Source organism: Lepisosteus platostomus, chromosome 4, assembly GCF_059453375.1.
Source record: "Lepisosteus platostomus isolate fLepPlt1 chromosome 4, fLepPlt1.hap1, whole genome shotgun sequence".
Classification (NCBI taxonomy): domain Eukaryota; kingdom Metazoa; phylum Chordata; class Actinopteri; order Semionotiformes; family Lepisosteidae; genus Lepisosteus; species Lepisosteus platostomus.
Window position 1 is genome coordinate 5,666,488 of NC_142614.1, and position 20,929 is coordinate 5,687,416.

Here is a 20,929-nt window from a genome sequence, read left to right on the forward strand (position 1 = left end):
CTGGGAGAGTGGCAGGAAGGGCAGGACTGTGCTCGGAGACCCCGCTAATGGCAGCGCTGATTGTCAGAGACGGAGAACAGATTGAGGGGCAGAGAGCTTCGTCCCCCACAGAGCTCCTGAGCTCCTGGGGGGGTCCGGACCACCGTCCCCGAGTGGAGGTGAAGGTTGCGAAGCGCTGCAGACTGTGGGCGTCGATCCTGCGCACACCTGCCGGGAGTGTGTGTGTGAGGCTGGTGTCAGGACAGCGGGCGGGGTGGCATGGCGGTCTGGACCTGTGCCGCAGGCTGGAGCTCAGGGAGCTGTGCAAGAGCGCGGCTCTCTCGCTCCTGGTGTCCTGTTGGGAGTCTCGCCCCCGGACCGAGGCCTTGACCCCTGTCCGGCAGGCTTGGTCAGTCCTGCTGGGTCAGCAGTTACCAGTCTGAGGATCAGTGTCATAGTGGTCAGTTAGGCAGTTAGTCATTTGCCGATCGTTAAACCCCTTGATCGATCAAATTACTGGGTTGATCAGAAACTCCCCAGTGTGTAGAGACTGGTTTTGTTTGAGGGCTCCCTGGTGTTGCGTGCTTAACATTCAGAGGTGGGGTGTGTCTTCTGTGTCATAGTGCGTTTCGGTTGAGTGTGTGTGTGACAGTGCTGGTTTGTTCTTGAGGCACATTCCTGTCCAAGGAGTGGTGTTAAACCTCTACACCTCACACCTCAAATTCAGTGAGCTTTATTGGCGTGACTAGTGAATCATAGTGTTGCAGTAACAGTTAGCTAGTCATTTACAACATTATTACTTGGGCGGCTCACTGTCTGCTCCTAATGCTCCTCATGACAGGAGATCACCCACTCTGCTGAGTTTCCTCCCCAGTAGGGCTGGAAGTTGTTGTGATTGTGGCAGGTGTGGGAATTCTGGGATTAGATTGGTTATTTTTGGGGAAGAATGTCTAATTCCAGAGTAGTTCTACCAGTGAAATAGAAAGTGTATCTCTTTCTCTGCTTCTCCCTGCTGGCAGTGGGAGCCCAGCCTGTCCTCTCTGGACAGCCAGGTCTGTGTCCAGTTTTCTATGGCCAGGCTGTGGTCACTGAGCCTGTCCTCTCTGGACAGCCAGGTCTGTCTGTGTCCAGTGTCTTTGGCCAGGCTGTGGTGGTCACTGAGCCGGTCCTCTCCGGACAACCAGGAGTGTCTGCGTCCAGTTTCTCTGTCTTTGTTCTGTTGTGGCACCAGCAGCCTTGGTTATGTTTTACCCTCTTGGTAGATAAACTAGGAGATACATGTTTGAGCAGGTGCAGTGTGCAGGGCGTGGTGTGGTCACTGAGCCTGTACTTGGTCAGGGTTTCTCCTTGCCATCTCTCACCCTGGTCAGACAGTCTGCCAGCTGGAGCGTGTCTCTTCCTCCTCGCCGTCTGGCCTGTGAGTGTGAAAAGTCTTGGGATAGTGTTCCTGAAGCAGAGGGACTGCGCTGTTGTTTCCCCTTGGGAAGAACCTATGCTGGCGGTGCTCTTTGAAATCTGCGTTTCCTTTGTGGGGGTGCATGCTGCGATCGCGCGGCTTCTTTCTGGGTTCAGGGGGTGCTCAAGTGTCCCAGTCACAGTTCATTTTGCAGAGGTTGCAAACACTCGCGAGAACATTTAATATCTTGATGAGGCCCAGTGTTTATTCAGAGCTGTTTGTGTCTGTTAAACTCCCCGTTGTCACCAGTTTCAGGCGTGTGAGCGCCCTTCCGAGTGGCTTCCAGTCTTGCACATTGTTCTGCACGTCACCCTTCAAATTCCGCCCCCCCCCCCCCCCCCCCCCCCCAATTCCTGGTGAATTGTCGAAAGCGATCCCCAGTTCCGGTGTAAAAACTGGGAGCAGAGACCTGGAGGTGCGGAGCAGGGAGCGATCCGGAGCACGTCCCCTGTGCCGAAGCAGGACGGGAGACTGGCAGCACCGTCTCCGCGGGTCCTGTCCCGCTGCCCTGTCCCTGGTCCCGGCTGGCCTGGGCCTCCGTGAAGGGGCTCATTATGCGCGGGGCTGAATGGCGGCTTTGTGCCGGCAGCCCGGACACAGGGAGGCATAACGTTTTCATACCGGGTGGGGGCGCGGCGCGGCGCGGGCGGGGGTGTCAGGAAGGCCTGGCCGGTGAGAGGGGGTCACAGCGGCTCCTGAGCCACACGGGTTTTGGAAATGTGGTTTTAGATTTCCTGGGGAGTCCCGACGCTCGGGGCGATAGCGCGGCGCTGCGTGGGTTTAAGTTGATGTCCTCGTGTTCTTGAAGTTTCCGTTTATGTGCCGGCGGTGCGATCGGGGCACGACACTGAGCGAGTGGTGGGAGGGGGCGCAGCCCGCCTGCCTGTCTGTCCACTGCGCCCCCAAGAGCTCAGCCAAAGGCGGCGCTTGCCTCGAGTTTCCAGCCCGCCGCTGTCGAATGCGTGCCGCTCTGTCGGGGGTGTTGCTCGTGGCCCCCTCCCTCTGGGTGCACAGTCACGAGGCTCGGGTGGAGAAGACTGGAGGTTTCCGGAACTGTTGGTTGATTAAGGGGAACTGCAGTGCCATTTTTACATTTTGGGGTGAGCATCATGAGTGCATTTCAAGCCCCAGTAAAAGTAAACTGTGCACAGTAGCTTGTAAAACCTCCAATTTCCATCACGAAATAGAGGACATTTCCAGGTCTGCACATCGCTATATTGCATTGTCGCCTTGTTCGGATTCACAGGCAGAACTCGCGCTGTCGTGTTGCAGCCTTATTACTGACGAGATTTCTGAACGCATCTCTCTTAATCCGAAAGAAATATCGCTCTCGGTTTTAAAACGGTATTGCTGACAAATACGGCTACACACCCCACACTCATTCGCTCGTCCATCACGTTCCAGCAGTTATTAGGGTGAGCAGGAAGGGCCGTGTCGCGTCTCAGTCTGTGGGACCTCGCCTGCAGGTTTGTGACAACATGCTGACTTACAGTACCTGCACAAGGTTCTTAATTCCAAATTTGTACATTTTTTTCCCCAACGTCAGCGAATTGATTTTGATTCCGAGATTCCATAAGCGCTCTGAGAAACTGCAGCTCCTCTCTAACCCGCTGGGAAGGACGTGGAGTGACGAGCCCGTTAGCGTGTCCCAGGATTTTAATCTGTCCCCCCCCCTGTCTCTGTGCCCAGACCTTCACAGCCTGGTGTAACTCCCACCTGCGCAAGGCCGGGACTCAGATCGAGAACATCGAGGAGGACTTCAGGGACGGGCTGAAGCTCATGCTGCTGCTGGAGGTCATTTCAGGTGAGACGCCCCTCCCCACCCCGGCTGGGGTGGCTTGCTGGGAAGGGGCTTTTGCCCCTTTGGGGAAACAAGGGCGTGATCAGTGTGCCCCTTGTCTTTTGATTGCCCCCTGCCCCTTCTCAGCGTTTGACTGATGACCACTGTGGTCATCTCAAGCCCAGCTTTCGTCCTGCAGTCCAGATCTCTGTCTGTGGTGTTAATGGATTGAACGGCTCACGGTTGTCCAGGCGGTGAAGAATGGGGCTGCTGCAGGTGGTTAGTGAATTAGCCTGGAAGCACCTGCGCGCTGGGGCAGGGGTGACTGTCATTTCTCAGGAAACTGAAAACCCAGCCTTCCCAACGGGAGCGCTCCCCCTGGAGCTGGCTCTCCCGGATTGCGGCCGTCTGAGCCCGGAGTCTCGCTCTCTGTGCCCCTGCAGGCGAGCGGCTGCCCAAGCCGGAGAGGGGCAAGATGAGGGTGCACAAGATCAACAACGTCAACAAGGCCCTGGACTTCATCGCCAGCAAGGGGGTCAAGCTGGTGTCCATCGGGGCTGAGGGTGAGTGTGTCTGCCTGCTGTCGTCACACACAGATACACACACACAACACTGCCACACACACACAGATACACACACACAACACTGCCACACACACACAGATACACACACACAACACTGCCACACACACACAGATAGACACACACAACACTGACACACACACACACAGATAGACACACAACACTGACACACACACACACACACACAGATAGACACACAACACTGACACACACACACACAGATAGACACACAACACTGACACACACACACACACACACAGATAGACACACAACACTGACACACACACACACACAGATAGACACACAACACTGACACACACACACACACAGATAGACACACAACACTGACACACACACACACACAGATAGACACACAACACTGACACACACACACGCACACAACACTGACACAGATACACAGGCGCCGAGCGGGAGCGGACGGGAGGGGCCGCTGGCCGGTGTCCAGGACTGCGGTGGGGGGGGCGGACGATGAAATGTTCCGGCTGTCAGCCTGAAGGGCCGTTTAAAATAGTTTCAACTGCGGGGTGACTGACCCCGCAGAGCTGGGGCGACCCCGGGTCACTTCCTCTTCCTCTGACGCCCCGCCTTGTTCGCCGTCTTGCAGAAATCGTGGACGGGAACTCCAAGATGACCCTGGGAATGATCTGGACCATCATCCTGCGGTTCGCCATCCAGGACATCTCCGTGGAAGGTGAGCGGGCCGGGGAGCGCTCTTTTCCAGCGGAGCGTCCCGGGGCGAAGGCTTTGGTCTGATTCCCTCTCTCCTCTCGCAGAGAGTTCGGCCAAGGAGGGTCTGCTGCTGTGGTGCCAGCGCAAGACGGCCCCCTACAAGAACGTCAACGTGCAGAACTTCCACATCAGGTGAGGCCGGCGGGGGCCCGGGGCCTGTGGGATACGAGCGCGCGTCTCTTCCAGCCCCGATTGCTCGACCCGTGGATCTGTCTCGCACACTGAGCGCCCAGCTGGTTGGGTAATGAGATAGACCCAGCCGCGGGGCGCTAAAATACTTTCGGAAGAACAAACAGTTGGGGAAAAAAACTCTCCTCCTCTTCTTTCTCTAATTGAAGCGGTTCGGCTCGTTATTGAAAACCGTGATTAACTCCACTGTGGCTTGATTCTGCACAGCCAGAAACGGGGAGAGAGAGAGAAAGCACTGCGCGTTCTCCCCTCTGGCCAGAATTCGGAGAGAAAATGTGGAACAGTTTTTTCACACGCAGACGTATTCCTCCCCCTCCCCGTCTCCCTCTGCTCCCGCAGCTGGAAGGACGGACTGGCCTTCAACGCCCTCATCCACAGACACCGGCCCGAGCTCATCGACTACGACAAGCTGAGGAAGGTAACGTCAGCCCTCCCCGTCGCCCGAAACCGTGTCCCCCGAGACTGCGCCCGTGGGTCAGCTGGTGTTCTGGCCCTGGTCCGGCCGGGTCCGCTTGGCAGCGGGGCTGGGCGCCCCTCGAGCCGCGCGCTTTGGGTTTTTCGTAGAGACCCGTAGAGACATGAGGCTTGGGAGCAGGGAAGGTTTGATGAAGTCGTTGAGATCGCAGTGGGACTCCCACGCCTTTGCCGAGCTGGTGGGTGTGTGTTAGATGGTTCTGGTGGAGTGAACAGGGGTGTGTCCAGTCTGGGAGCAGGGGGAGCAGTCCTGGCGGGGGCGATCAACGCTGTCTGGCGTGGAGAAGGACTTTGCTTGTTCTAGACTGTGGCTGGACACTAGCTGACCGCCCACTGTGTTTCCTCCTGTCCTGTGGGCAGCCCTGTCACCTGTATTGCACCCTGTGGGGCTGTGAGGGCCTGTAGGTCAGTGAGTGGAGCTCTGGTTGGCCTGTGATGGACTGCAGCGCCCCCTACAGGGAGGAGATGTTGGAAGCTTTGTGCTACAGACCGCTGGTGCCAATTCTGACTTCTCCCTTTGCCCCCAGGACGACCCGGTGACCAACCTGAACAACGCCTTCGAGGTGGCGGAGAAATACCTGGACATCCCGAAGATGCTGGACGCAGAAGGTCAGGGGAACCCCTGTCTGTGCCTGTGTGTGTGCCTGTGTGTTTGCCCATATGTCTGAACGTGGCTGTGCCCGTGTGTCTGTGTGTGGCTGTGCCCGTCTGTGTGTGCCCATGCTCGTCTGTCTGTGTGTGGCTGTGCCTGTGTGTGTGCCTGTCTGTGTGCGCATGGCTGTACCCACCTGCGTGTGCCCGTGCCCGTCCGTCTGTGTGTGGCTGTGCCTGTGTGTGTGCCCGTCTGTCTGTGCGTGTGGCTGTGCCTGTGTGTGTGCCCGTCTGTCTGTGTGTGTGCCCGTCTGTGTGTGTGCCCGTCTGTCTGTGTGTGGCTGTGCCTGTGTGTGTGCCCGTCTGTCTGTGTGTGGCTGTGCCTGTGTGTGTGCCCGTCTGTGTGTGGCTGTGGCTGTGCCTGTGCCTGTGCCCGTCTGTGCGTGTGGCCGTGCCTGCGTGTGTGCCTGTCTGTGCGTGTGGCCGTGCCTGCGTGTGTGCCCGTCTGTGCGTGTGGCCGTGCCTGTGTGTGTGCCCGTCTCGCCCAGGGCTCTGGTGTGTCTGACTGCGAGTGTGTATCGTACTCCGCCCCGCCCTCATCGCGCCCCTCCGACTGCACTGGGGCAGGATAAGCCGCTGCTGTCGTGAAGCAGGGCCTGTTCAGTTCAAACACAGAACTTGTTTTGACATGAGTTCTGTTCAGCAAATCGCCCATCAGTGTTTGACTTGATATGAACAATCTCCAGTCCTGTGTGGTGTGTGGGTGTCATATCGTGGGCGGGGACCAGGCTAGGCCATCCTGCAGCAGAGCTGTGTGTGTGTGTGTGCGTGCGCACTGACCGGTGTGCATTCCTGTGTGTAACTGTGGTTTCCCTACAGACATTGTGAACACGGCTCGCCCCGATGAGAAAGCCATTATGACCTATGTGTCCAGTTTCTACCATGCCTTCTCTGGAGCTCAGAAGGTACCCCGCTATTTACGGGACTTTAGGGGTGGAAGGAAGTGGAGGGAGCGGGTGACACCACCCCCACCCCCCACACCCTCCCTCACCCCGGCACCCCAAAAACACTTGGCAGAATCTCTGTGCATGGCTTTCTCCTCCGGCACGGGAAACATCCTGGCGTCACTCTGCGCTCTTCCCAGCGGGCTGTGCTGGCCCCGCTCCCCTGTGAGCCGAGGCTCCTGGGACTGAGGGACCTGTTGGGCGCGACTCCAGGCGTGACCCACTCCCTGATGCTCGCTGGAAGAACAGTTTGGGGGAGCATTACAAACCCAGAAAATGCTCGGGGGGAGGGGGAATGGATTTTTCTCAGGAGTCACTTCAGTCGGTCCAGCCAGCCCGCAGGTCAGGGGTCAGGGGGTCAGAGGTCAGGAAACGTGTGCAGCACAGGGACCAGGAAACTTATCTGGCAACAAATACTCCCCTGCTCCTCCGGGTGTGGTGGTCTGCCCCGATCGGCTCTGGTTATAGCGGGGAGGCCTCTCAGCCTGCTTTTCCTGCTTGTACGTATTATTAGTGTGGCGACGGTGCTTTGCTCCCACGCTGGCTCCGGTGCTCCCAAAGGAGACTTGTTTACCTCTGCGCCCCCGCCCTCTCCGACTGGAAAATCTCACCCGCTGCTTTCTTGTTTAAATGGGTCTCCGGGGGGGCACAGTTCACCGCACAGTGAGCACGCTGTCGGTATGCTTAACACCTTCTCAGGAAGCTGGCCGGGCAGCCTTCAACAGTCGAGCAAAACAGGTTTGATGCCATTACAGCTGTCTTCAACAGTCACGGCTCCTGAGTGAGATCATGAGATCAGGCCTTTAAGGTGCAGTCTGGCAATCCCTTTAAGAGGGCTCGCTCTCTGGCGATCCCTTTAAGAGTTCAGGTGGGGAGCTGCGTCAGCATGGAATAAACCTATTACTTGTTCCTTTGCATCCCTTTAAGAGGGCAGGCTCTCTGGCGATCCCTTTAAGAGGGCAGGCTCTTTGCTCACCAGTGGCCTTCAGTGTGGCACAGAGGCCTTTATGCTACCGAGGAGACTTCAATTTGTATTTTTCTCTTTCAGCCAGTGTGATAGCCCGTGTGGAGAATTAGGATTTATTTTACCATGTTTGATTGCTACGAAAGGTTTGGAATTACCGGGAGTGAGGGGGAAGCCCAAGTTTTAAGGAGTAGCAGCAGGCTGTAAACTCTAACTATAACTGTCCTCGGTTTTACAAATTGTTACAATTGTTGTGATTTAGGCCTTGCACGTCTTTTGGTGCAAGTGTGTTCCTGGTAAAGTTGCATGACCGCAGCCAGCCCCAGGAGCTGGGACCAGGAGCCCTACTGCTGGTAAAACCCAGAATGGCACAGTGACACAACACCCGGCTCAAAATGGAGCTGGCACAAGCACAGAAGTATCCAGCGTAGGTTGGCCTAGCAATGTGCGCAGGGCCTGATGTAGACGTTTATGCAGAAGGGCAGTATTTGCGCACTGGGTCAGGTTTATTGTCGGGGCCTTGTTGTGTGGTGGAGACAGCGGGTTTTTTACGTGATTTTGGGCGCGGAGTAAGACGCGGGTCTGCAGTATTTGTTGCCAGTGAGATCTTGTTTGGGAGTGCTCGTGCGCACGCCGCTCGGACCTTGGCAGTCTGCAGGGAGCGCAGCAGTGACCGGGGTGTTTCCCTGTCGTTCCTGGGTGTTTTCCCACTGGATTTCAGCTGGCGCGGCCGGATCTCCTCCCACGCAGGCGCTCTCTGGGGTCTGGGGTGGTCTGGGCTTCACTGCCTTCTCTCTCTCTCCTCCCCCTCCTGTCTCCCCCCTCCCCCTCCCTGCTCACGCGCTTCCTCGCTGGCAGACATCGTGGGCACGCTGCGGCCTGACGAGAAGGCCATCATGACCTACGTCTCCTGCTTCTATCACGCCTTCTCGGGGGCTCAGAAGGTGAGCTATGAGCCGCGGGGAGCCCCGAGGATGGTGGTGGGGGAGGGGGACCCCCCCCCTCCCCGGCCGGCAGCGTTCTCGCGCACGCGCACTCTCGCGAACGCGCGCCCCGCCGGCGGCAGCAGGCTGGCTCTGCTCCCTTCTGCTGCCCGTCTCTGCTCGGGACGGCAGGCCAGCTGGCCCGGTCGAGAGGGCGAAGCGTTCTTGTGCGTTACAGACGAGCGGCTGTAGCCGAGAGGAGGCCGCTCGGCCTGTTTGGTAGCTTGTAGCTGGAGGCAGCCAGGGAATGAGCTACGGCAACAGGGCAGAATAGCTTGTTCCATCCTCCCACAACCCTTTGTGTAAAGAACTGCCACCTGTCGACGCAAATCAGTCATCTACTCCTAGAGTTCCTAGCTGGGCAGAGTGGCCTCCTCTCGATCTCGTTGCTCCTGCTGTGACCCCGAATTGAGTTCCTGATCCCTGTTTTCGGAGGAGACATGGTGCCAAGGTCCTGCTCGCTGGCCTGTGAGACGCCCCCTAGTGGCCGTGTGCTGTAACTGAGGCCTCGGTGCTGAATTGAGGAGCCCTGCGGCTGACTGGAGCAGAGCTTGCGCCGCTCGGGGTTGCGCCCCCTGCAGTCCGACAGGAGAGCACGCAGCGTCCCAGTCCCCCCGCTCTGTCCGCGTCCTGCGCCCCGATCTCTCCTCGGCTGGCTCCCCGGCCGCTGTGGGACCTTCCTGCCCCCCGCCTGTCCTGGTCCGGGCCCGTCGCCGTTCACTCCCTGCTCTCTCTCTCTCAGATTCTCCCCTTCTGTCATCCTCGGCGGCCGCCTCCTTCCTTGCTGTCGGGGCGCTCCATCTCTCCCTCCTCCCCTCCTTCCTCTCTCTGAAAGGTACTCTCCCGCGCTCTCGCTCTCTCTCTCCTGCGCTCGCTCTCCTCCCCTTCCTCAGTCTCTCACTCTCTCCGCCTCTGCCTCGCTCTCCTCCTCTTACTCACTCTCTCGCTCTTGCTCTCCTCCTCTTCCTCACACTCTCGCTCTCCTGCTCCTGCTCTCTCTCTCCTCCTCTTGCTCTCCTCCTCTTCCTCACTCTCTCGCTCTCCTGCTGCTCTCCTCCTCTTGCTCTCTCTTGCTCTCCTCCTCTTGCTCTCTCTTGCTCTCCTCCTCTTGCTCTCTCTTGCTCTCCTCCTCTTCCTCACACTCTCGCTCTCCTGCTCCTGCTCTCGCACTCTCCTCCTCTTCCTCACTCTCTCGCTCCCGCGCTCGCTCTCCTCCTCTTCCTGAGCAGCTTACACAAGTGAGTAAGCTCTGTTTCCGTTGGATTCTGACGAGTTCTGAATTGCTTACTCACTCTTGCAGGATTGAGATGTGCTTGAAGATGTGCCTAGTTCATGGGTTTTCCAGTCTAGGGCACAGATCCCTCCAGCAAACTGGGGCTGCCTTAACCCTGTCGCACTATCCCAGTGTCTTTCAGTCAAAATGTCACGGCGTTAAAGCTGCAGCCCAGTACAGCACAACCAGTTTAAAAACACACTGGGAAAACGCCCCTCTGCGTACTTCACACCTCTGGGAGCAGCAGATAGGAAGATGTCTGAGCTGCACGAGTCCAGAGGCTCGTCCTGCTCTCCGGGCACACCTCCCCCCAGCCCCCAGTCCCCAGCCCGGGACGCCAGCACTCCCAGGAGTCGTGTCTGCCGTGGGCACCTCGGGCATTTCGTGTTTTGAGGTGGGAGGAGTAAGAACGCAGAGCCGCGTGCAGGATAGATCGTCCCCCACCCCAGTCCCTGGGCTGCTGGGGCTGCTGGGGCTCCCCCGTGTCACTGGGTGGGGGGCCCCTTTATATTTGCACGCTGTACGCAGGCAGGAGCTGACGCATGAAGCCCGTGGCAGCCTGGGGGAGGCTCGGCCCTGTGCCTCCTTGAGCCGCCAGACAGCCGGCTCTTCCACTGCGTGCCGGAGTTTCCCCCCCGACGCTTCCATGGGGAGTCTCGGGCTGTATTCTGCTAGGGAAAGTAATCTGTGACATCAGGAAGTCGCGGAGGAATCCCGAAGCCGCCTGCTGCCGAGGGATTCCTCACAGCCCGCGGCCTGGAACCCAGGCCCGCCCTGCGCTGACACCTGTGCTCCCTGACAGGCCGAGACGGCAGCCAATCGCATCTGCAAGGTGCTGGCGGTCAACCAGGAGAACGAGCACCTGATGGAGGAGTACGAGAAGCTGGCCAGTGACGTAAGTACCCGCGTCTCTCCGTGTCCGTCTCCCAGCAGCCCCTAGAGCTGCCTGTCTCTCGTTCGTCTCTCCCAGCACCGTCAGCAGGGCGGCAGCAGAGAGCTCGCCCGCCCCGCCTTGCCCGCTCGGTGGCTCGTTCTCCGGCTGGTGTCATCCAGCTACTTCGTAAAGAGCCCCCAGGCTCGGGCGCCCGCTCCAGCCTTCTGCAACTCTTTGTGTAAACGTTTTCCCTGTTCTGTCTGTCGAACTCCCCTTTGCATTTCCGCGTGTGGCCCCGTGCCTTTGAGTCTGTGTCTGTCCGTGTGCCCGTGTGTCGGCCCCTGCAGGGACTTAACCACCCCCCCCCCCCCCCCATCTCTCTCCCGCCCAGCTGCTGGAGTGGATTCGCCGCACCATCCCCTGGCTGGAGAACCGGGCCCCGGAGCGCACCATGCACGAGATGCAGCAGAAGCTGGAGGACTTCCGGGACTACCGGCGCGTCCACAAGCCGCCCAAGGTGCAGGAGAAGTGCCAGCTGGAGATCAACTTCAACACCCTGCAGACCAAGCTGCGCCTCAGCAACCGGCCCGCCTTCATGCCCTCGGAGGGCAAGATGGTCTCGGTGAGCGAGCCCGCCGCTGCCCCTGGGGCTCCGGCCCCGTCGAGCGGCCGTGCAGAAAGACCCCCCCCCCCCCCCCCACGCACACACTTCGGCCACGCGCTGTTCTTCTTTGCTGCGTTTTGGGACGGAGCACTGTCTCTCTGTCAGATAGGAAAGATGCGGGCCCGATTCCTCTCCGTTGCTGTGTTTCACTCTCGGCTCTCAGGAAAACGAGGCGTGCAGCTGAGCGAAGGGTCTGTTAGAAGCGTCGTCAGGCACATCCTTGAGCTGGCGGTCAGTGTGGTCTCTAGCTCTGGCCTTCTCACTCTGAGCAGCACCTAACTGCCCCTTCGTCCTGCGGAGACTTTCATCTCATTGGTGTGCTGTGTGAGCAGCTGCATCAGGCCCTGCGAAGGAGACCAGGCTGAGCTAGGCCACATGCCATGTGGTACCTGCTCCCTTTTATGCTTTGTATTGTGTCTCAAGGTCGCTCCGGTTTTGATCTCTTTTCTATGGGTGCGAAGGGGTGGGCACCACATGAGCTTTGGGCACTCCTTGTGTCCATCAGGTGTGTATTTCTAAAGGCCCCAGTTCGGACCATCTCATTCTGCGCTATAAAAAGGGAGAGATGGGGTGGGCGGAATCACGAAGTTTACAGACTCCACAGCCCCGAGGTGTGTGCGTGGAACGGGCTCTGAGCCGGTCTGAGCACGGGGGGGTGGGGGTGTCACGGGCCTCTCCGATGTGCTGGGCAAGGCTGTGCGGGCCGACAGTGCCGCCCGCGAGTCAGATCGGTTGTGTGAAGCTCTGGAGCTGGAGGGCGCAGCCACTGATGCCCCCTCCTCTGTCGTGTGCGTGTGTCCAGGACATCAACAACGCCTGGCACAGCCTGGAGCAGGCCGAGAAGGGCTACGAGGAGTGGCTGCTGAACGAGATCCGCCGGCTGGAGAGGCTGGACCACCTGGCCGAGAAGTTCAGGCAGAAGGCCGCCATCCACGAGGGCTGGACTGACGGTACGGCTCGCTCGCTCGCTGCTCTCGAACCCCGTCCGCCACCCCTGCACTGCTCTCCTCCTGGTGTGGATTACAGATCCCGTGCAGATCGAACCAGAGAGTCGTGGAATACACACCGAGATAACACCTGAAGAAAGCTCCACGGGCTCTTTCTTCTTTTTTTCAGCATGGAATAAACCTATTACTTGTTCCTTTGCAGCCTACGCATGCTGACGCAGCTACCCACCTGAGATAACACCAATACTGACATACTCCATAATGCATAATAACCGTAGTTCTGTACTGCAAAAATACATTCTATACATGGTTGTCAGAGTATGATACAACATATCGGCTCAGTGCAGTGTCAGCGTGTGGACAGACCCCTGTCTCTGCCCCTCAGGGAAGGAGGCCATGTTGACTCAGAAGGACTATGAGACGGCCTCTCTCTCGGAGGTGAAGGCCCTGCTGAAGAAGCACGAGGCCTTCGAGAGCGACCTGGCTGCCCACCAGGACAGAGTGGAGCAGATCGCCGCCATCGCCCAGGAGCTCAAGTGAGTGGGGGGGGGGGGGCACGAGAAATCCGGGGGGCCACGTTGGTCAGAGTGGGTCTGGGGTTCTGTTGTAGGCACACATTTGATTAACTTTGACGTCTTTTGTATAATTGAGCAAGTCCTCTTTTCTTCCGTCTTCCCGGTGTGCGTCTGCGCCCCTCCCCTCCTTCAGTGAGCTGGATTACTACGACTCTCCCAGCGTGAACGCCCGCTGCCAGAAGATCTGCGACCAGTGGGACCGGCTGGGCACCCTCACCCAGAGCCGCCGCGAGTCTCTGGAGGTAGGGCCAGGCCTCCTGCAGGATCCCTGCGCTCTGTTGCCCCTGGGGCTAACGCTGGGCGTCGCTAACGGAGCCTTTCCCTCCTCTCTGGCAGAGGACGGAGAAGCAGCTGGAGTCCATCGACGAGCTGTACCTGGAGTACGCCAAGAGGGCGGCGCCCTTCAACAACTGGATGGAGGGGGCAATGGAGGACCTGCAGGACATGTTCATCGTCCACAACATCGAGGAGATCCAGGTGGGGAGGGGGTTCGAGGGCTGGAGAGGGGTCTGGAGAGGGGTAACAGGGCGTTGGAGGTTGCAGGGGTTTGTGGGCGTCTGGGGGTGCTTCTTGAAAAAGAGAATTCCCGGTGAAAAGCAGCTCCAGTTTTCCAGCTGAAAACTCCACGAGGAAGGAGGTTGTGCAGGTACATCCTGGCCGTCGTCGCTGAACTCTGCGGTTCTCTCTCCTGTCCCCAGGGCCTGATCTCGGCCCACGAGCAGTTCAAGGCCACGCTGCCCGAGGCCAATAAGGAGCGTGAGTCCATCCAGGGCATCCAGAGCGAGGTGCAGAAGATCGCCCAGTACAACAACATCCGGCTCAGCGGCAACAACCCCTACACCTCCATCACCCCCCAGGCCATCAACAGCCAGTGGGAGAAGGTGGGGACCGCCTGTCGGCTGGCTGTAGAGTCCGCCTGTCCTCCTGTCTGTAGAGTCCGCCTGTCCTCCTGTCTGTAGAGTCCGCCTGTCCTCCTGTCTGTCAGCCGGACGGCTGTAGAGTCCGCCTGTCCTCCTGTCTGTCAGCCGGACGGCTGTAGAGTCCGCCTGTCCTCCTGTCTGTAGAGTCCGCCTGTCCTCCTGTCTGTAGAGTCCGCCTGTCCTCCTGTCTGTAGAGTCCGCCTGTCCTGTCTGTCAGCCGGACGGCTGTAGAGTCCGCCTGTCCTCCTGGCTGTAGAGTCCGCCTGTCCTCCTGTCTGTAGAGTCCGCCTGTCCTCCTGTCTGTAGAGTCCGCCTGTCCTGTCTGTCAGCCGGACGGCTGTAGAGTCCGCCTGTCCTCCTGTCTGTAGAGCCCGCCTGTCCTCCTGTCTGTAGAGCCCGCCTGTCCTCCTGTCTGTAGAGCCCGCCTGTCCTCCTGTCTGTAGAGTCCGCCTGTCCTCCTGTCTGTAGAGCCCGCCTGTCCTCCTGTCTGTAGAGCCCGCCTGTCCTCCTGTCTGTAGAGCCCGCCTGTCCTCCTGTCTGTAGAGCCCGCCTGTCCTCCTGTCCGCCCGTCGGCCGGCTGTAGAGCCCGCCTGTCCTCCTGTCTGTAGAGCCCGCCTGTCCTCCTGTCTGTAGAGTCCGCCTGTCCTCTTCCTTGAGGTGCAGTGTCAGTCACGGGGTGTTGGTCTGTGTCTCTGTCTGGGCAAACGTACTGATGCTGTCTCCCCCCCCCCCGCTGGCTGGTGCAGGTACAGCAGCTGGTGCCCCAGCGCGACCAGGCGCTCCAGGAAGAGTTGTCACGGCAACAGTCCAACGACCACCTCCGCCGGCAGTTCGCCAACCAGGCCAACATGGTGGGACCCTGGATCCAGACGAAGATGGAGGTGAGAGCCCGTTTGCTCCCCAGCCCGGCCGTGCCCCCGACTGTCGGCCTCCCCCCTTCGCTCTCCTCCTTGCAGGCTGGGGTGATTGTGGGATATGGTGGGGGGGGGGGGTCGCCAGGGGGGTCATCGGTTTCCCTTCTGCTGGTGTTGTGCTGGATAGTAAGGGGTTGAGGCTCAGTTCTGTCCAACAGTGGGTTTGTTCCTCTTGGACCTGTGCCTTCACGGGGTGGGGGGGTGTGTTGGGGTCTTGGGCTTCCCTCGAGCGTCCCTGTGGCGTTCCGCACGGGCAGCGTGGTGCACCTGCTCTTCCCGGGGGGGCAGGTCGGGACCTGTCCCCCGTGCCACGTGTGTGACTCGTGCCCCTGGCTCCCCGCTGCGCAGGAGATCGGGCGGATATCGATCGAGATGAACGGCACGCTGGAGGACCAGCTGACGCACCTGCGCCAGTACGAGCAGAGCATCATCGACTACAAGCCCAACATCGACCAGCTGGAGGGCGACCACCAGCAGATCCAGGAGGCACTCATCTTCGACAACAAGTACACCACCTACACCATGGAGGTAGGGTCCTGCCTGTCTCTGTACCCCCAGCTCTTTCACTGTACCCCCAGCTCTTTCACTGTACCCCCAGCTCTTTCTCTGTACCCTGCTGTCTCTGTACCCTCAGCTCTTTCACTGTACCCCTGTGTCTCTCTCTGTACCCCCAGCTCTTACACTGTACCTCTCAGTCTCTTTCTCTGTACCCCCAGCTCTTTCACTGTACCTCTTTGTCCCTCTCTGTACCCCCAGCTCTTTCACTGTACCCCTGTGTCTCTATCTGAACCCCCAGCTCTTACACTGTACCTCTCAGTCTCTTTCTCTGTACCCCCAGCTCTTTCACTGTACCTTTCAGTCTCTTTCTCTGTACCCCCAGCTCTTACACTGTACCCCTGTGTCCCTCTCTGTACCCCCAGATCTTACACTGTACCTCTCAGTCTCTTTCTCTGTACCCCCAGCTCTTTCACTGTACCTTTCAGTCTCTTTCTCTGTACCCCCAGCTCTTACACTGTACCCCTGTGTCCCTCTCTGTACCCCCAGATCTTACACTGTACCTTTCAGTCTCTTTCTCTGTACCCCCAGCTCTTACACTGTACCTTTCAGTCTCTTTCTCTGTACCCCCAGCTCTTTCACTGTACCCCTGTGTCCCTCTCTGTACCCCCAGCTCTTACGCTGTACCCCCAGTCTCTCTCTGTACCCCCAGCTCTCTCTCTGTCCACCTCTTGTCTGCGCTGTTGCAGTCCCTGCACATCAGGTGCAGGGCTCCTCACCGTCTCCCTCTGTCTGTGCAGCATCTGCGCGTGGGCTGGGAGCAGCTGCTGACCACCATCGCCCGCACCATCAACGAGATCGAGAACCAGATCCTGACCCGCGACGCCAAGGGCATCAGCCAGGAGCAGCTGCACGAGTACCGGGCCTCTTTCAACCACTTCGACAAGGTGAGGGTTCAGGCCCGGGCACGGAGGCGACACAATGCCGGGCTCAACCCGGAGCAGGCACGAACACAGCCGTAGCTGGAGTACCCTGACCTTCGGCCTGCAGCACAGCTTGGTGCAGATCCTTGAGTTGGCGGTCTTGGGTATATTGCAAGGCCGCCACACGCGGGCCTTCTTGTGATGAAACATGAGAAACGCCCCCGTGTTTGGAGGAAAGGGGGTTTTAGCGTGGGGGGAGCCAGCTGAATCAAGGTGTTTTTACAGGACAGCTACAGCATGTCTCTCGAGCGGCTGTGGCTTTTCACACGATCTGCATCTGTTCATCAGTGTATCAGTGTTCATGAAGAGCAGAGCTGTTCCTGTGAGTCCTGCTCTCCAGCCCTGACTCGTGTGGTGCTGGACACTGGCACTGCCCTGGCTGGCATCGAGATTAAACAGCCCGTTGTGTAGCTGAGTCTCTTCTGGTCTGCGGCTGGGGCTTCCTGTGCCCTTTAGCGCTTCAGAGGTTTCCATTATTGTTGTTGATGATGACGATGATGATGATGAAGAACATATGGGGTAAACTGTAGGGCAGTCAGACTCTAGGCCCTAGTGAAAAGGTGAGAATCTCTCTCTTGGAGAGTTGGAAAAAGGTCGTTCCGAAACACTGGAGCAGCGACAGGAAAGGCTCGGTCACCAGGAGTCCGAGGTTCAGTCCTGGTTACAGTGAGCGCAGGACCGGAGCCAAGGGGAGAGTTCGGAGGTTAAGGATGGAGCCAGATTATTATCTGCAACTGGATGAGATCCAGCGGATCAGCCGAACGAGAGGCCTCCTTTCCCCTGCGCCCCCCCGCCCCTCTGTCATCCATCCTACAGTCTGCAGACACATCCTGTCTGTCCCCTGACAGGCCACAGGGGTTCTGTCTTCATCTGTGCTCATTTTAATCTGGTGTGTGTGTGTCGGGGAGGAACAGCTGACATGTTTTGTGTCTCACCCTCATGTCCGCATGTCACCCCTCCCCTCTCATCGGGCTCATCACCTGACCATCCGCCCACGCCTCCACCCTCCACCCTCCACCCACCCTGCGATTGGCCTGCCTTCCCTGCCCCCAAGGATCACAGTGGCGCGTTGATGGCGGAGGAGTTCAAGGCCTGTCTCATCAGCCTGGGATACGACGTGGAGAACAACAAACAGGTACAACAGGGTGCAGCGGAGCTGCTGAGGGAGGGCATGGGAGTGAGAGAGAAGTGGGGGGGTACTTTTGCCAGGTGCCCGTGGCAAAATAGCGAATACACCAGGCACACAACGGAGCAGGCACAAACACCTCATAGACCGTAGTTCGGCCCTGCGTGTTTTTGTTCTCTCAGGGGCTGGAGCTCCAAGGCATGTACAGTGACAAACGGCACACCGACTCTCTCTCGCTCTCTGCCTCCCCCTCCTGCTCTGGGTTCTGGCTCTGGATACCCTTCCCTGTCTTCTGCTGCGCTGCCTCGGTCTGGCCCTGCTGCCCCTGAGCTCTGCTGCATTTTTTTTTTACGTCTTTTAACTTCTCTCTGCTTTTCTTGTTCTTTTTTTGTCCTGTGTTGTGACCCACCTGCTGCTCTTCCCTTCCTGCTGCCCCCTCTCTCCTCCTCCCTGTCCATTGATCTCCTCTCTCTTCATCCTCACTGCTCTCTCCTCCTGCCTCCCTGCCCTCCTCCTCTCTGCTTTTCCTCCTGCAATTCTTCGACATCTCCCTCCTTCCGGAGTCTCTCTTCCTGCCCCCTCGTCGTCCTCTGCTGCTCCTCTCTCTTTGGGACAGAAGCGCACAGGAATGATGGATTCAGATGATTTCCGCGCGCTCCTAATTTCCACGGGATACAGCCTGGTATGCCTGCCTTCCTCGCTGAGCTTGCTGTGAAATCCAAGTGGCTTTTCTTGTCGTCTTCTAAACAGAAAGACAGAGGCCATTTGCATCGGGTAAAACCCAAAACGGGTTAACCTGACACGCACTTGGAGTCTCTTGACTGCTTTCCCCGCCCTGTGATTATGAGCAGTTGTGCTAGTAAGAATACTGTTTGACTAATCAGCTGAGATCTGTGCCTGAACATGCATCTAATGCAGCAACATTAAATTAAACTAATGCAGCAACAGTTCTTAAATGTACGAGGCATCCCTGAGATCAAGGGGTCAGTACAACAGATAAACCGTGTTTCTGAACTCGACTTCTAACCCCACACTCCTGTCCCAGGGTGACGCTGAGTTTGTACGCATCATGGGCATCGTGGACCCCAACAACAGCGGGGTGGTGACCTTCCAGGCCTTCATCGACTTCATGTCCCGAGAGACAACTGACACTGATACAGCTGACCAGGTCATCGCTTCCTTCAAGATCCTGGCTGGGGACAAGGTGAGAGTCACGCTGGTACCTGGATGCACACGTCCGCTGATGTACTGACACTCGCACACAGCTGCACCAGTGCTTTGATGCTCTACTGACCTGCCATACTGTCAGTCACACACTGCTGCACCAGTGCTCTGACACTCTACTGACCTGTGGTACTAACACTCACACACTGCTGCACCAGTGCTCTGACACTCTACTGACCTGCCATACTGACAGTCGCACACTGCTGCACCAGTGCTCTGACACTCTACTGACCTGTGGTACTAACACTCACTGCTGCACCAGTGCTCTGACACTCTACTGACCTGGGGTACTGACACTCACTGCTGCACCAGTGCTCTGACACTCTACTGACCTGGGGTACTGACACTCACTGCTGCACCAGTGCTCTGACACTCTACTGACCTGGGGTACTGACACTTACCGCTGCACCAGCACTGTGACACTGTACTGACAGTCACACACTGCCGCACCAGTGCCCTGATGCTCTACTCATCTGCTGATACACTGAAGCATTAACATACTGACAAGCTGAGGCAATATTGGACATACTGGTGTCCTGATGCAATGGTGGCACGGACGTCGTGAGTCCTTATTGCTGATTCACTGACTCACGAGCGTGCTGAGCCCAGCGCTTGTGCGCCAACACATTGATTCACTCATCACTTGCTCATATGCTGAAACGGACTCACTGATAACGCTAACGCAACCATCTGCATCTCTCTCGCAGAACTACATCACGGCAGAGGAGCTGCGCCGGGAGCTGCCCCCAGACCAGGCGGAGTACTGCATCGCCCGCATGGCGCCCTACATGGGCCCCAATGCCATCCCCGGTGCCCTCGACTACATGTCCTTCTCCACTGCCTTGTACGGCGAGAGTGACCTCTGAACCCTCACTTCTGACCCCTCCAGGGAGGGGAGGAGCGAGAAGAGGATTATGTCGCTTGGGAAGAAGAATGGGGGGAGCGGGAGGGAGGGAGGGGGGTTGGGGGGGGTCTCTTACTATCCAGCTAGCATGATGCTATATTTTTGAAAGGTCGGGACAGGGCAGGGACGGGGTGTTGTTTTCGGGTGGGGTTATTAGAGAAAAGCACAGTACAACGAGAGAGTAGGAGAGAGAGATTGCTCTCTGCCTGGGGTGGTTCCGACTCCTTTATCAGCAGGGTGACGGAGAGGAGGCGCACGGAAGAGAGAGAGACCCGGGGGGGGAGGGAAAACAGAAGAGCAGGCCCCGCGATCGGGGCGAGAACGCTCTGGTTTTCGAAGGCTCTGGCCAGGGTCCCCCTCTGCCTGACTGTTGCCCGTCTCCTGCGAGTCCCCGGGGGAGCTCAGTCTCTAGGCCGGTGCCTCGCTAACTCCAGCCCCGGGACACTGGCAGGGGGGGACACATCGGCCTTTAGACTGGCCACCGCTGATGCAAAGGGTACTGGCTGCAAGGTGACCTCAGAGTCCTCGCCCAGGCGACCAGTGCGCTGGCGTCCTCGCCCAGGCGACCAGTGCGCTGGCGTCCTCGCCCAGGCGACCAGTGCGCTGGCTGTAGCCGGGCTGCTCCTGGGCTTTATTTCCCCCCCCAGTTGACAGCATCTTTTGCTCAAAACGAGTTAAAAGAAATGGCGGGGCTGTGCCAGACCCAGGCAAAGGGAGAAGGCGTGGCCGGGCTCCCCTCTGCAGCTCTTCCAGGACAGGAGAGTCTTGTCTCTCCCTCCTCCCCCTCTCTCTCTCTCTGTCTCTCTCGCTCTCTCGCTCTGCACTGGGAGTGCGAGCGGAGCTGGAGACTCTTATTAAAAGAAACATTCCGTATTGTCTTAATATAAGGAAAGAAATTACTGTTTCTAATCTATGCAAATGATTTTCAGTTCATTATATTCTATATATATTCTATTATCACTGAGGTCTGCACACAAGGACTATGGAGGGGGGTGGGGGGGAGTTTTCATCCTCGAGGTTTAAATAAAATAAATTAAAGTCAAAATGTTCATTCCTGCCATGTCTTTGGGGGTAGGGGGGAGGGAGAAACTTGGACCAAACGTTTACATTTTTTTGTTGTTTTCTGCTGTTTTTTGCCCCCATACAAACATGCAAACGTTGAAGCTGGAACTTGGATCTGTTCTGTACTCTTCACTATAAAGCTGCTTCTGCTGTACTACAAACACCTGAGCAGCTGTCTGGTCTGTTCCTGAAGAAGTGCATGATGCAGACAAACACT

At 58.0% G+C, this 20,929-nt stretch overlaps 1 protein-coding gene across 5 annotated transcripts in view; it reads left to right on the forward strand.

Annotated features, from left to right (window-relative positions):
• actn4 (actinin, alpha 4) overlaps window positions 1-20,695 on the forward strand; it is a 35,978-nt gene extending 15,283 nt beyond the window's left edge. The window contains exons 2-22 of one of the 5 annotated variants that reach the window (XR_015935705.1): window positions 3,125-3,239; window positions 3,659-3,778; window positions 4,422-4,508; window positions 4,591-4,678; window positions 5,075-5,153; window positions 5,737-5,818; window positions 6,680-6,765; window positions 10,827-10,919; window positions 11,290-11,520; window positions 12,365-12,512; window positions 12,895-13,045; window positions 13,218-13,326; window positions 13,421-13,561; window positions 13,783-13,965; window positions 14,751-14,885; window positions 15,267-15,446; window positions 16,214-16,360; window positions 17,451-17,531; window positions 18,568-18,726; window positions 19,454-20,183; window positions 20,242-20,695. Coding sequence is in view for 4 of the 5 variants with exons in the window: in XM_088627757.1 (XP_088483883.1) it covers window positions 3,125-3,239; window positions 3,659-3,778; window positions 4,422-4,508; window positions 4,591-4,678; window positions 5,075-5,153; window positions 5,737-5,818; window positions 8,627-8,712; window positions 10,827-10,919; window positions 11,290-11,520; window positions 12,365-12,512; window positions 12,895-13,045; window positions 13,218-13,326; window positions 13,421-13,561; window positions 13,783-13,965; window positions 14,751-14,885; window positions 15,267-15,446; window positions 16,214-16,360; window positions 17,451-17,531; window positions 18,139-18,204; window positions 18,568-18,726; window positions 19,454-19,612 (2,640 nt within the window). In the remaining variant the exon portion in view is untranslated. Of the gene's footprint in view, window positions 1-3,124; window positions 3,240-3,658; window positions 3,779-4,421; window positions 4,509-4,590; window positions 4,679-5,074; window positions 5,154-5,736; window positions 5,819-6,679; window positions 6,766-8,626; window positions 8,713-10,826; window positions 10,920-11,289; window positions 11,521-12,364; window positions 12,513-12,894; window positions 13,046-13,217; window positions 13,327-13,420; window positions 13,562-13,782; window positions 13,966-14,750; window positions 14,886-15,266; window positions 15,447-16,213; window positions 16,361-17,450; window positions 17,532-18,138; window positions 18,205-18,567; window positions 18,727-19,453 lie in introns of all 5 variants that reach the window. The other 4 variants (XM_088627757.1, XM_088627756.1, XM_088627753.1 and 1 more) reach the window with 4 other exon arrangements.
• Window positions 20,696-20,929: the final 234 nt, after the last annotated feature.